Source organism: Cryptomeria japonica, chromosome 9 (genome assembly GCF_030272615.1).
Source record: "Cryptomeria japonica chromosome 9, Sugi_1.0, whole genome shotgun sequence".
NCBI lineage: Eukaryota > Viridiplantae > Streptophyta > Pinopsida > Cupressales > Cupressaceae > Cryptomeria > Cryptomeria japonica.
The window spans coordinates 317518173-317533986 of record NC_081413.1 but is presented as its reverse complement, the minus strand read 5'-3'; the positions used below and the strand labels follow the sequence as shown (position 1 = coordinate 317533986).

General features: G+C 34.6%; 1 protein-coding gene across 1 annotated transcript in view; it reads left to right on the top strand.

The window, feature by feature from the left end:
* The window catches only part of LOC131029756 (dnaJ homolog subfamily C GRV2), a 191220-nt gene that overhangs the window by 151617 nt on the left and 23789 nt on the right, over positions 1-15814 (top strand). Inside the window, exons 11-15 of the mRNA XM_057960403.2 lie at positions 3385-3777; positions 7027-7527; positions 7949-8172; positions 9163-9507; positions 12064-12358. Of these exons, the coding sequence (XP_057816386.2) occupies positions 3385-3777; positions 7027-7527; positions 7949-8172; positions 9163-9507; positions 12064-12358 (1758 nt within the window). The remainder of the gene's footprint in view (positions 1-3384; positions 3778-7026; positions 7528-7948; positions 8173-9162; positions 9508-12063; positions 12359-15814) is intronic.

Here is a 15814-nt window from a genome sequence, read left to right as displayed (position 1 = left end):
TTCCCTTTTACAAACATCCATGATTTTGTTAGTCTTCTTCTATCAAGGTAGCATTATTTATTCATTTTATAGAATCAATTTTTAAATAAAAGTGTATTTTGGAGTGCATGTTTGGTGGTATCCAATAAGTATTATATGAAGTTCACATTAAGGGGGTGCACTCCAAAATTTAGCCTCAAAGCTAAATTTGCTAAGTAGCAAACATAGTAGATGATGGAGGACAATCAACAACTTCTCATCAGTCACTAGTGATGAGGTTGCAAAATTGTTTTAGTGACAAAACTGCACCAAATTGGCTAAAGTCAAGGGTAACTGCAAGTAGTACTGGCAGTTTTCCTATGTTGTTGAGATTGAATCGCAATGATCAACAATAGTGGCTACAATTGAGTACAATGTAAACATTCTCTTGTTAATTTTGGGAGGAGTAGAATATGGACAGCATTGATGTTGTAAATAGTTGTATAGGAGAGTAGATGGCTATAGAGATCCTTTGATTGCTAGATTTTTTGGAAGCATGGTCAGCCAGTGATAAGTTCACTAAAAGTGAAAGTGAGATAAGTTCTCGTATGTAGGTGATCCTGTGCAACAAGATCTAGAGAGTGGTATGTAGACCTAAAAGTATGCATAGACATACAATTCTATTTCCAGTTCATGTGATGTCCTTTCTCCCCATGTTTGTGCTTAAGGGGGCATGTTGGGAATTTATGTTAGTCCTCACATGAGTGTTTAAGTTATCTATAAAGTTGTTGAGAAACAACTTAATATTATTGTTAGAATAATATTGTGTGAAGTGAGTTTTAGTAAGTTAGTAACAACTCACAAAACTAGTCTAGGTGAGAAAATAATTATTTAGTAGTTGTTAGTATTGTTTGTGTGTTTGTTTGAGTTTTAAAACAACTCACATATTTAGAGGAGTTGTTCCCTATAATATAGGATATGAAAAATCCTATATATATCTATAGGAAAATATGAATAATCCATATTATTGGGTGTGAGGAAAATATAATCTTATTATTTTGTGTGTAGCTTTAAACTATTAAGTAGATGATCTAGTTCAAGCTCTTATGAAGGAAAAACCATCAAACAAAGAATTGTTGATGATGATTGGTGGTCCATTGTGAGATAATATATTGCTGATTTTATTAATAAATTGTTGATTCTATTCAATATTCAATATTAAATTGCTGATTTTGTTATCGAATTTCTGATTTTAATACTTTAATATTATTGTTCAATGTTTCAACTTTCAAAGTTTATTTTGAAAATTATGTTTGCATTCACAAATTTGTTTTCTCTTTCATCTCACCTATTATAGATGTCATTAGATATGCTGATACAAAGTCTCCTAGTCTTGAAAAGACATATCAGACATTTGGCATCATGCTTTGAAAGAATAAGGAAACAATTTTGGCGAAGGATCGTAGTTTGGGATTATATGCACAACATATTAAGTCCATTGTGATGCGGAAGTGGCACACCATGAACACCCCACTTCATATGGTGGCCTTTGCTTGAAATCCGAAATGGCATGCTCCAAAGGTTGGAAGGCTGCCTTGTTGTGATGGTGGAGACATGAAAAAAGGGTTGATAGAAGTCTTTTGAAAGATGTCTTTAGTTGAGGAGTCTACAATACTTCACTCACAATGGCTTGCCTTCACAAATTTTGGTGATATAACATTTAGCATACTAGAGGTGTAGATAGATAGAGCTACATTAGCTCAAATTAAGCCTATTGGATGGTGAACATGGCATGGGAAGGATACACCACAATTGAGGATGCTTGCCATTCATCTATTTTCACAGGTTGACAATTTCGCTATTGTAGAGAGGAATTGGTCCATATATGGATTTATACACTCTATCATGAGGAATAGGCTTACCTCAAGATGAGAGAAGAAGCTAGTGGTTGTGCATAGTGCTCTTTGACTTTAGGATGGATAGACTCCAATCTATTGATAGATTTGATGGGATGTTGATCCTGGAGATGCCACTTAAGTTGATGAGGAGGAGGCACACGAGGGATTGGTTGGGATTCCATTGGATGAGGTAGGTTCTCGCTGTGGTAGCGACTCAGAAGAGGATTCCAAATTTGATGTAGTGTTGGGAGATGCAAACCATGGGCAGCTGTATACTTTCTTTGTTGGTGTATTTTCATATTGTTGTTGAAAGTGAAACTTGCAGACTTTGGACATTTCGTTGTAACTTATATACTATTGTTTAATATCACATGCATATTGACAATGATTATGAAAGCAATTAAATTTTGACATGCGCTACTTCGTTTCTCTCATGTGAACTCTCAATTCAACACAAATGTTATGTAGTGAGGATCTACAATGTATATGATGAATACCTAATCAATGTTATCATATGAATAATTGATATTTCTCTATATATTTGAAATTTTCCTATTTTATAGATTGCTACCATCCTGCTGTCCCAATAAATGGCTCAAAAAAAGTAGTCTGCAAAACTCCTCCCCTCGTCCCTTGCCATCTCCATCCTGGAAACTTGGTGTAACATAAATTAAAAGTGTTCTAGAGTTATTTATTGAGCTCAACTAAGGTTAATGATGGCCCCATGTTGTGAGTCTCATTTTGTAAGTTTTATATCTTTACTTTTTATGTTTAATTATTTGCTAATTTAGTTTTGATGCGACCTTGCATATCTTGAGTTTTGCAGCCTTCCACTTTGTGTATCATTACATCCTTGCATCCTTGCATGATATGTCCCCTCCCACCGGCATAGTTTAAGGAGTTCACACCAGGTTCTGCCCTCTCTTACTTTGTATACTCCACCTAAGCACCCATTTAACCTTGATAGGGATTGTTTTTCAGATATCAGCAAACAATCTTCTGTCTAGTTCTGTATCTTAACAAATAAAGCATGTGAACGTATATCTGTTGGCATATAGTAAGGGTTAAGGAGAGATGTCTTGTGCCAAATGATTTCACTGGAATTGATGGGGAATCCTTTTTTTGTGATTTTTTTAATTCTGTTAGAACTGTACAAACTGTAAATGAAATTTGGAAATCATGCTTTACTCTATTCTCAATTTTCATGTGCATAGTTATTCTGTTAGAACTGTACAAACTGTAAATGAAATTTGGAAATCATGCTTTACTCTATTCTCAATTTTTATGTGCATAGCATTTTGATAAGTTCCGAATGAAAATTATTGTAATTTGACATGCATGTTGTTTATTTGTTTAAAAATAACTTGAAGATTTAGGCTCAGATAAAAATGGATCCTTTTTTGTGAAATCTAGAGGGCTAATTTGAAAGGAACATATAAATATTGATCAAAGAACACAGTGGTTTGATCGATACTGCCTTACTTTTTTGTCACAAATCTCAGGTATTTTATTGCTTGTTCAAATGCAGGCTTTGTTAACAGGGGAGCCCAGCATTGTAGAAGGTGCGGCTTCCTTGCTAAAGGCAATTGTGACTCGTAATCCAAAGGCAATGGTTCGACTCTATAACACAGGTGTTTTCTACTATGCATTAGCATATGCTGGATCAAACCTGCATTCTATTGCAAATTTATTTGCTTTGACACATGGCCATCAAGCTTTTCATGGTGGAGAGGAGGCTGCAGTGTCATCTTCACTGCCATTGGCAAAGCGCAGTGTGCTGGGAGGTCTCTTACCTGAGTCCTTGTTGTATGTTCTTGAACGAAGTGGCCCACATGCATTTGCAGCGGCTATGATTTCCGATTCAGACACCCCAGAGATAATTTGGACTCACAAGATGCGGGCAGAACGTTTAATTGATCAGGTAATATTATTACTGGTGTGCTAATTGCCAGTTGTTTTTGATTAGTTGTTGCATGTTATTCAAGCCTGGGGAAGCTATATTGTGAACATGTGAGGGCTTATTAGGAACCTGTGTCCTCAAATAATGCTTATCATATTCATATATCCTAATAAGTCTTGTGGCACTGGCATATCCAGGACTTCCTTTGTGTTAACTTTGTTGTCTTCAGAAGCTTTTGAGATAATTGAATCTAGATAAGTGTTAATCATCATGACAGACATGCTTGTAGTATTTTGATGTGAAGCTTTTCAAATATTAGAGCAATTACCTTTCTAATTACTTGAATCATATAACATTATCAGTAGAAGACGTAACTTATTTGAGAATTATGATTATTGAATTTATTCATATAGTAACTAATGTGTTTGTTCCGTTTGTCGCAGGAAGACATATTGGAAGCTTTAATTTGTTGATTTTGATATCAAAGATCTTAATAATTTGCTTCAATTGTGTGGTTCTCTATATGAGTTCTAGGAAAGTATGATTGCTCTCTAGGAACTTGTCATTACTTGTCAGTTGCAAGTCTCTCTGTTTTCTTTTCACAATTCTTTCTATGTGGTTGTTAATTTGCTAAAGTCATTATACTACCCAAGTTTTATAAAATGATGGTGTCGAATCCATGTACTTGTAACTGAAAAGGTGATCTTTTCTTTTATGCAAGGAAAAGTTATACATTATATTATAGATGCAAAGTCGGAAGTTTAAAAAAGAATGCAGATCTGTAAAACTGTTTATTCTCTTCCATTTTCTAAGCATATCTCAGGATGGAATTTTACAAGGCTTGTATTACTAGACGGAGAATGATATTTTCAGGAATCTGCAGACTAAGGTGTAATGCCCCCTTTTGGGATTGCCCTAAATCTTACCCTTGTAAATATCAAAGTTTCCTAATTTTCACCCTTATTAATTCTGATATTAGATATTGATCCATTGACTTTCTTGTCTTCTTTGATCTTATGAATGATTCCTCCAATTCCCCCTTCTCAATTGAATTAATCTCTTCCTTATATCTTCATTTGTGGGAAGTCAAACCTCATTCATTAGAAATGAGTCATCATTCTTCATTGCTGCCCTTTGAAAATAATAAATTATTCTCCAAATTGATCTCCCTTGGATGTCCTCCTCAATTGAGACTATCCTTTTTATATCCTCAAATGTGAGGGAGAGGTCACACCTCTTCATCATGTATGCCATATGGTAAAAGACACACCCGTTCACCATTAGTAACCTTTGAAAGAGTGCAACTCTTCATTTTTTCTGCCCTTTGAAAGGGACAAACCCTTTCATAATCAGATCTGCACTTCTGATTCTCATATTATCCCCCGCAAATGAGGTTCTCTTCTCCCTTTTATATCTCATGTTTGAGGGAGTCACAACTTTTCATTTCATGCCTTTGACCATTCATTAACTTAATTAAAATTTAATTATATTCTTTTATATTGTAATTTTTTATTTTATTATTATCATTTATTATTAAATTGTATTTCAAACTTCAAAGTGGGGACATTACATAAGGATAGTGGGGACCTAAAATCATATGTTATAATTCTTAAAACCAGAAAATAAATTTAATAATTGATTTGTCTATCTGTGACTGATTCTTTTTTTGCTTCAGTCAATATGCACTTAAACCAAGACTAAAATCAAAACTGGGTATAATCATTCTATTTTCCTAGGAGTATCAATTTGAATCTGTAAGATACTATGATCCAAACAATATGAAATTATTATTCTTGTAATACCTTTGTTAAAATTCCATATTCCGTTATACATCTCAGTTTTGGTTTTGCTGCATTTCAATGCTCAAACTTAGCTGATGCCATGAGACTGGAATGGTTTCTACGAAACCAAAATTTTGTTCAGTTAAAAAATATTATAGTGATAAGTGATAACTGAGTCAATTTTAATGATTTTATCCGTACACAGCTTAACTTTGGTATTAGAGATTTTGGATATTCTTCTGTGTAATTTTTGGTAGTCCAAGTCTCTTATAACAAATAGAGAATCCTGGAGATCTCCAATATCATTTTGAGAATTATGTAGTCATTTATTATGAACATTCTTAATTTCTTAGCATATATATTTTCAACACAAGAACATGATTGTCATTTCACCAATATTCTCTGCTGACAACTAGATCATCGGTGCTATAGTGTTGGAGATTAATTAGAAGGATACTGTCTGGAACTTGTATTGAACAAATGCAAAGTATGGTCTAACTTTTCAGCAAATCTCTATGTGAAGGCCTTTTCCTCTAAGTCACTATAAAATACAAAATAGCGTCTCTCCAAGTTTCAGGGATAGGGGGGATGCTGTTTGGTGGATGAAATTTGCCCCCCCCTACATTTTAGGAATGGTGGGATGATGAATATTGAAATAATATAACTATATATATTCAAGTTCTTGGAATACAAATAAAAAAAATAAAAATTAAGAATAACTTAATCAGACTAAAAATAAACTGAAATTTTAAAAGGTAAATACTAGGTGCTGAATTTATGATGACATTGAATCTAATAATCCTATTTCATCAATCAAAGTTAGTAAGTACAAAATTAAAACTCAAGAGTAAGGAATCAGAGCTACGAAATGCTTCTGCCTTGCACATTTTTCCACCATCAAAACACCATAGGATGTCATGATTGTGATGACAAACATTGTACGCTATTCTACATTATTCAACAACATTAGGATCATCATCCTTAAGCTGGAAAATGGTGTAAAGGCTTGAACTAAAATTGATTTGTTGATGTTTTATTATAATATTATTTATTATTTTATTATGTATAAATTGTTATATATTTATTATTTTTATATGTTTTTAATGGATGTACCCAGATTGTACCTAGCCCCTTTTTATTTTCTGGGAGATATTGACATACCGCATTCATGTCCCTGTACCCTACCTGATTCCTATTTAGTAACTTAGCTTAAAATAAAATATGATTAGGAAATTGCCACAATTTGTGTTAACCTAATTATATTACAACATAAACTGTATTTCCAATAATGAAAGTACCATTATTATGATGCAATCAACAATCTTCTGCCACATAGATATTACTTTGAGCTTCTTTTTATAGGAAAGAATCTCCGTACTCATAAACAACAAAGTATATCATCACTTGTTCCATTGTAGAAGACATTATGGTGGCTTGGTCCATGTGAGTGTATAATATACTTATGGTTGTTTTTGGTTTTGTGGCTCAGGTTCTGAAGCATCTTGGTGATTTCCCACACAAGCTACCTCAGCATTGTCATTCTTTGTATGAATATGCTCCTATGCCTCCTGTGACATATCCAGAACTTAAGGATGAGATGTGGTGCCATCGATACTATCTCCGTAACCTTTGTGATGAGATACAGTTTCCTGGTTGGCCTATTGTTGAACATGTGGAGTTTTTACAGTCATTGTTGGTTATGTGGCGTGAGGAGCTAACTAGACGACCTCTGGATCTTTCTGAAGATGAAGCTTGCAAAATATTAGAAATTCCATTAGAGGAGGAAAATGGCACGGGAGTTGATGCTGATGGGAAACACCATAATGATCAGGAGGAAGATGGCAGTTGTGCCCACAAGCTCATGGGACACATTGATGAGGAAAAACTCAAACGGCAGTACAGAAAATTAGCCATGAAGTATCATCCTGATAAAAATCCAGAAGGAAGAGAGAAGTTTGTTGCTGTTCAGAAAGCTTATGAACGACTACAGGTAGTCTAAAAAATATTGTAAGCAGGGTTTAAACGTTTTAGATTCTTTTAAACTCTTTTTATAGGTAAAAATCTGAATTTTGAAAATCAATTGCTATACTTAAAACGAATTCATTCAAAGTGGATAACCGTCTTAAGTTGAAGGGGAACCTGCAACAGAAGATTCTATAAATTATGTTATATTAGTAAGTTGATTCTAAAAACATGTTCGATGTAAATTTAGTTTGTAATTTGTAAGCAAGCATCAAAATATTTTGGCCACTTCAGCTTTATCTTTAAAATTCTGATTCTAAAGCATCTATATGATGCTTGACGTTATCATGCAATATTACTCTTTTCTAAATAGTAATTTCTCAGTGTGCTGAATTCTCAATACTTTTAGGTGTCAGGTTCATAACAACCAAAGCTTTATCTGGTTGCAGGCTACATTGCAAGGTTTGCAAGGGCCACAACCTTGGAGGTTACTGCTTCTATTGAAAGGGCAGTGTATACTGTATAGAAGATATGGTGATGTGTTGGAACCTTTCAAGTATGCTGGATATCCTATGCTTCTCAATGCAATAACAGTTGATAAGGATGATAACAATTTTCTGTCATCTGAGCGTGCTCCTCTTCTTGTAGCTGCTTCAGAGCTTATATGGTTAACGTATGTAAACTTGCTCTGAATAATTATGTTATGCAATCAGCTGGTTTGTCAATGTTACAATTTGGCCTTCTGGATTGATATACAAGCTCAAATACATATGTATTTTATGTAAGATTAACTTTATTTGTATTGTACAATAAGTTTCTTCCCAGTTCTTGAAAGCCACTAAATAACAGTTTGAGTATATTACTTTTTTGTTTGGACAAAGATCTTCTGATATACACATTTTGAGGTAACAGTCTAGAACAGCCTAAAATTCTTATTAAGGATCTTCCAAGTTAATCTTGCCAATTAAATATTAAGATAAAAGATTATAAAGTGGCACTTATTACAGTTTCCCTCTTTGTTCAAGGTGAGTATCTGCCTGCATTCTTTTACAAACAACCAATCTATGCCACTAGTTTCAACTGTTTCTGCATCGTTTTCCTTTTCCTATTTCCAATTCATTTGCCTTTGTTTTTCTTTGTTTGTGTCATCTCTTTGCATGTTTTACTTGATAAGGCTTTCCTCTTGAAAGGTTTTTTGTCTCAGTGCCTCTGTAAATAGATGTATTCCTACACATTCTTGCAGGGAATTGGACATTTTCCTACATTTCCTTCATTATGCGGATTTTTGTTTTCTTATATAGGGGTTGCAGTCACAAGGGAGTTGTCCTCGGAATGAGTCAATGTTTTGTCAAATGGGTGCATTCTATTTATTCAGTAACTTTCTAGTTCACAAACACCCATTAAAGGGTGTAATGGTGGTTTCCTGTTACTTTAATTGGTAATCTTTGTTGTATGTTTCCATTAAAAAGGAGCAAGTTTGTCCTGATTGAGCAATATTGTTATACATACTGAACAGCTATCTATATTGTTTTATATTTTAAAGTTAGTATACTTTGTAATGTAGCAGTTATATTGTAATTATATGCCATATTCAGTATCTAGCATGGAAAGTTCATCGGAAGCCCAGCTGATGGAAACTGTTTGTGTTTACCATCCATTTCAGGTGTGCGTCTTCCGCTTTAAATGGCGAGGAGCTTGTGAGGGATGGTGGTGTGCCCCTATTGGCAACTCTTCTTAGTAGGTGTATGTATGTGGTGCAGCCGGGCACTTCACCATCTGAAGCTGCTGTAATGATTGTAACAAATGTAATGCAGACAGCTGCATGCCTTAGCCAGTTTGCAAGTGCACGAGTTGAGATGCTTCATTCTGCTGGATTTGTTGAAGATGTGGTACACTGTACTGAATTAGAACTTGCAAGTGCTGCTGTTGATTCTGCCCTTCAGACTATTGCTCATTTATCTGCCTCAACAGAGATGCAGGATAATTTGCTGAAGGCTGGTGTTTTGTGGTTAGTACCTAAAGTTTCCTGTACATTTTTGGAGATACATTTTCTGGATATAGTGATTCACATATTTCAACTTTCATTTTGCTTAGATTGTTGTTCCACAGATGCTATATTCATACAGGAGTTCCACTATTTTGTCTTGACAAAAGACAATGGACAGAGTAATTTTTGAATCAAACATGATCCGATATTTGTTGGGTTGTAGGTTTCTAACTGATTTAAGTGTAATGATCTAGATTCCAGTTGATATCCAGGGGACAACACTGTAAATTGTTAGTATCTAGATGTGGTATGTAGTATATCTAATAGCTACACATAATAAATATCAAATATATTTACATATTGAAAAGTAAAAGTGGTGGTGGCATGTATTGAGCATATATATGCTCATATATCCCCAAAGATATATGTGTAGCTATTAGATATTTATATTTATATATATAAATAAAGATATGCTCAAATATATTTACATAATAATAGCTATACATATGCTCAATACATGCCACCACATCCCCAAAGATCATACCATACAACTATGCATACAAATACAAGGCATATTTTGGAAACTATGTTAATAGTATTGTTCTATGCCTGTGTACATGGCGGTCAAAGTAGGTAAGCTCACACAAGCCAAATGGCTCACCAAGCACCAAAAAGTCAAGGCTTTGCAGATGCCTCCAAGAATCAACACAATTGGGACTATGGCTTCAGAAGGAGGGTTGATCGATCCAGGTACATCTAGAAACATTGTTTCTTGCAAAAAATGCCAAGACCATTCCCATGGCTTATGGTAACTGTGGTGATGTTTCCATAGTTTGAGGTACACTAGACTCTAGAGCACCTCCCTGATGCTTGCAGTATTATAATGGTCATGCATCTGTCTCTAGCAAGTGCTGCACATACTCAAGTAGTGGAGCATAGCACTCTACACATGATCAGACACTCCTGTGGTAACCATACTTCCACCAAATTCTCTACAGTTTTGACATACCTCTAAGCCAAATGACAAAGTCATCTACATTGCTTCTCACCATGTTGTTTGAGCTTCACTCTTTGGTCTTAGGGTAATGTAGTCAATGTGACAATTTAGGTGGCACCCCTAAGGCCTGCATTGTGCCAGGCAACCTGTGAACACATTGCATATCCACCTGCCAATGGCTCAACACTGTGAAGCCGTTGAGTGACTATCGGCCTTATGACATGTAATCTATATATACATAAGTATAAAATAGCAAAGTATAAGATATATGCAGACACAAATGTAGAGAGATTAGAAGATAGCAGTTGTACATATTTCTCAAGAGTATGCAATGTACAGGGAAAATAGACAAATAAAAATACATTTACTATTTCAGTTCTCTATGTCTTAATCGTTGCACTTTTTGTCTCACAAGGCTTGTACACACACAAATATCTTGGTTGAGATCCTCATCTAGAGTGTTGTCCACTAGTATTCAATCTGGTCTCCAGATCAGGCAGTTTGAAAATTGCCCGTACAGGAATCCACAATTTCATCTTCCTGACAAAACTTTGTAGTTTGGAAGAGCTCCATCTTGTGGAAGTGACTCCTTCGATGAAGTATGATTTTCCCTGATCTTTATGGATCAGTTTGGCATGCACTTGGATGGTGCCTTATCTGATTTGCTCTAGATTGCCCCAAGCCATTGTCAATGGGTGTGTTGCATCTGGTGGAGATGAATTGGTGATCTTTGAAGTACGGCTGACTTGCTTTTAAATATTGCTGCCGTTATGTTTTAAAATTTAGTTCTGATTCGTTTTTGAGAACTTTTTCCTGGTTGTTTGATCAGGATATTGAGATAGAGATATATGGCTGCTTCTAAGAAAAAAAGCAGAAGTATTATCCAGTGAAGATCACTATGCAAAATGTAATCTTAGGGAAGCAATAGAAATAGAACAACATGAAGTCAAGCTGAGCAAATATGATGGCTGGTTTTTGAGCAAAACTTGGAAATCTGTCTTAAATTCCTTAGTAGTTAATTTTTTTTTGATAGTTTTACTATGACAGGTCTAGACACTTTAATCAATTGACCAAATTTGAGAATATTAATTTATTTTAGATTGGCCAACCCAAATACATCTTTTTTTTTCAACGCTTGGGTAAAAACTACATATTAACCCTGTAGTGATCAGCAAATATTGAATCTAAATGTCAGTGAATCTGACTTATCGTAAGACCCAGTTTATCACAGAATGGGGGTCTAGAAGTTGGATCTGAATAAGAAAACTTGATAGAACACAGCAGTTGGAAAGGTAAATTGTTTAGTTGCCTTCTTTGTTTACATTTGGATGTCTTCTGTATTCTTTGTTTCCATTTGGTTGGGAAGCTGAGAAGGAAAATGCAAACATTCAAGTATATTTATTGTTGTAATCTAATGCTTCTCAAAGGGGAAGCACTATAATTTTTTATCTAGCATTTTTTTAGGCTTTACTGAGTAACAAATCTCAAATTAAGTTTACCAATTCTGTTTTCTTCTTGTCTTTTTCTTATACATGTGATATGTGTTGCCGCCATTATAATTCGATGCGTTCATGAATCAGGTATCTTCTACCATTACTTTTACAGTATGACTCAACTGCCGAAGAAAGTAGAGATGGAGAAGCACATGGTGTTGGAAGTAGCGTGCAGATTGCGAAGAACACACATGCTAAACTAGCAGCCCAAGCACTTGCAAGACTTGCTGGATTCTGTGGGGACGAACCTATAACACCGTACAACCCTATTTCTGCCAATTCATTGAAAGCTTTAATGACACCAAAACTTGCAGATATGCTCAATGAGAACTTAGCCAAAGAACTCCTCTCTAATCTCAATTCAAACTTGGAGTCACCAGAGGTAGGATTTTTCTTCTGAGTTCATTATTATTATTTTTCTTTGGGTGTAAAGAATTCTAACAAGTCTGCATATATCTTTTGGTCATAGATTTCATTTTGGTGGTGTAGGGTGGTTTGTTTAATATTCTAAATCTGGAAGTTGATCCAACAAATGTTTGTCTTGTATTAAAGGTTTGCTCCATGGCTCATCCGATCATGAAATTAAAATTAATGGGTCTGTGCTCTCTATGTATATCTAAATTGTAGTATGTCTGTAAAAATATCAAGTACGATATGTGAAATAACACATGAAACAATGTTTGAGCGAAAAAAAATGGAAAATGGCATTTTCAGCCAGATATCCCAAAGCATATATAATTATGAGAGAGAGAGAGAGAGAGAGAGAGAGCTCTGCAGGCACATGGCTTCTGATCTCATAAGTTGGCAGGGTAGAACATTCTTATTTACTTATTTGACCCCGAACAGCCACATGTTCCATTTTGAGATAGAGATTTATCAGGTCACAAGAGATGGTGAACAATCAAAATGGAACATGTGGCTGTTCGGGGTCAAATAATTAAATAAGAATGTTCTACCCTGCCAACTTATGAGATCAGAAGCCATGTGCCTGCAACTGTGAAAGAAAAGGTTTCTCTCTGGCTACAAGGATCATCTCCTTTTTGACAATGAAAACATTCATCTTCTTGATAACAAGCACATTCATCATTCTTTTTTTTAAGGGTCACAAGAGATGATAAACAATCAAAATGGAACATGTGGCTATTTGGGGTCAAATAATAAAAAGAAAATATGTAGAGAGAGAGAGAGAGAGAGAGAGAGTCTGGCTACAAGGATCATCCTCTTCTTGACAACGAGCAGATTTATCAGATCACAAGAGGTGATGAACAATCAAAATGGAACATGTGGCGGTTTGGGGTCAAATAAGTAAATAAGAATGTTCTACCCTGCCAACTTATGAGATCAGAAGCCATGTGCCTGCAACTCTGAAAGAAAAGGTTTCTCTCTGGCTACAAGGATCATCTCCTTTTTGACAATGAAAACATTCATCTTCTTGATAACAAGCACATTCATCGTTCTTTTTTTTAAGGGTCACAAGAGATGATAAACAATCAAAATGGAACATGTGGCTATTTGGGGTCAAATAATAAAAAGAAAATATATTGACTTGAAATTCATTCTCAAGGTAAATAAAAATGTTCTAGCCTGCCAACTTCTCAGATCACAAGCCATGTGCCTGCAACTGTTAAAGAAAAAGTTTTTTCAGTATTTAAATATGCCACTCAAAATTAGAAAAACTACAGATGTTTTGGCCATGCAGAACAAAATGCAGAATAGTGAACTGACGACATTAACAAAAATTACTTAATTACCATGGGAAGAGAAGTTGAAATAGCTGTTGGTTGACGCAAGAGTATTTGTACCATGAAATCTCAAATGGATTATTTGAGAAGCTGCACAAGGGAGCTGTATATGAGCTTATGTGTATGTTAGTAGCTGGTGTGAGTGAAACACAACTTACAGTAGATGGTCCAGAGTTTTGTCCTTGAACAATTGAGCTGAATAGTAATGCTGGCAATTATACCTGAATAGTTGAATAGGGTAGTTGATTTACCTGTTAAATGGCATTTTTTTGAGAAAAGTTCTTTGACGGAAGATTGTGAGAAATGGTGTTTAGAAAATGATCTCACAACTCCAAAGAAAAAATTAAAATAAGGGACTGCAGGTACCCGATGTAAAAGGAGATTGTCTGTTTCTTAAATAAGAAATGTTATTGTGTGTACAAAATGTGACTATTGCATGAAAATAAATATAATACATATCATATGTAGAAAGCAGGAACAATGAGTAATTGGCTGCTTGTATGAGTAAGCAGTGTGGAGTTATCTGTTTTGATAGTTTATGCCATAGTTGAAAAACTTGGACTTGGCAATTACTCGTCAGGCCAATCAAAAACTTGCAAATAACTCCACAAATCTATTGAACATTGTAAAATATAAAGGTTACCAAGAGACAAGGGTACTTGTAGACACTAGAGATTGGTATTAGTACTGGTACGACTAATTTTCAAAAATAGAAGACGGGGCACTTGGAGATGCCAATTTTTTTTTTAAATATAATTTAATAATTTCCAGAAAATTCATCACATAGAATTTTGAAAACAACAACAGTGGTAAGTTTAACATTGCCTTTAAAATTAAACAAAAATTCAAATTCAAATTCAAATTGCTTTTACTATTGGTACCATAGCTAGTCTAAATGGTTTAGTGAAAGTAAGGTAATATAGGTGTTGAGGACACAATATTGTCAGCTAAGTATTAAAGGCAATTTCTTTTTAGACCATTACAATGACAGGAAATCAGTTATGCAACTGTTTATGTCCCTCTCAAAATGTCTACACTGCCAATAGATTCAATCACTATAGCTTTGTATGGATTTTTGTCTTCCTACGATGCGGTTTCCTTATTAGTTAGTTCCCTATGACTTTGCTTTGCTGCAGGCTTATTTTAATTATTTGTCTCCCTTTCTTGCCTTTTACCACATTTTGCCCTAAGTTTTCTGGTGGGAGATGTCAATTAATGGTCGGGAGACTTTAGAGACAACAGCCAAAAGCACCCTATGCGGTGAGAAGTTTCCGGGGACATCTCTAGTTGCAGAGATGCTTCTCTAAGGAGACGAGTCTACCAGTAACCATGGAAAATACATGAATTTTTAAAAATATTCTTCAAAGGCATACATATTACTGAATTTGTAGAACATTTACTGATTTCCATCATATATAAATAAAAATAGTGTTTAATGCATATCATATACTAAAAAACGAGTTCAATTGAGAGTAGCCGGAAACTCCTTTGTCCCTCCCTGGGCACACGTATCCCCGTATCTGTTCATGTAGCTGAAATGGATATGTATCCAATATAGCTCAGATACATGTTGAATACTATACCCATGAGTGCCCAAAAAACCTTGATTTCCAACCATGCTAGATACTATGTGATTTGATTTTTTAAAATTTGACGTAAATCTTCCTAAATTTAATTTAAAAGAACTTCATTCATGCATTTCTTTTTTTAAAATTTGGTATGAACAAAACCTACACCAAATGAGAAAGACAAATGAAATGTTTTTCTATTTCAGTGACCCATTTTTTGGGTTATGTTCCAATCCAACTCTACTATTTTTTCATATTGTAAAATGTTAAATCAACCTATCATTATTTATGTAGCAATTATGTGTCTGTATTGCTTTTGAAGTAATGAAAATCTCCTCGAATAACTTAGAAAATTGTGTTAAATATATGTATATGTGTTTTTTATGAATGATGTATTCATATTGGGGCTCTTAAAAAATGGCTGTATCTGTATCTGATACCTTATCCATATTAGTGTCCATGCAACTTTGGTTCAACCTGTAATATATATGAACTTAAAGTTTCAATACCAATAAAAATTATAAATCA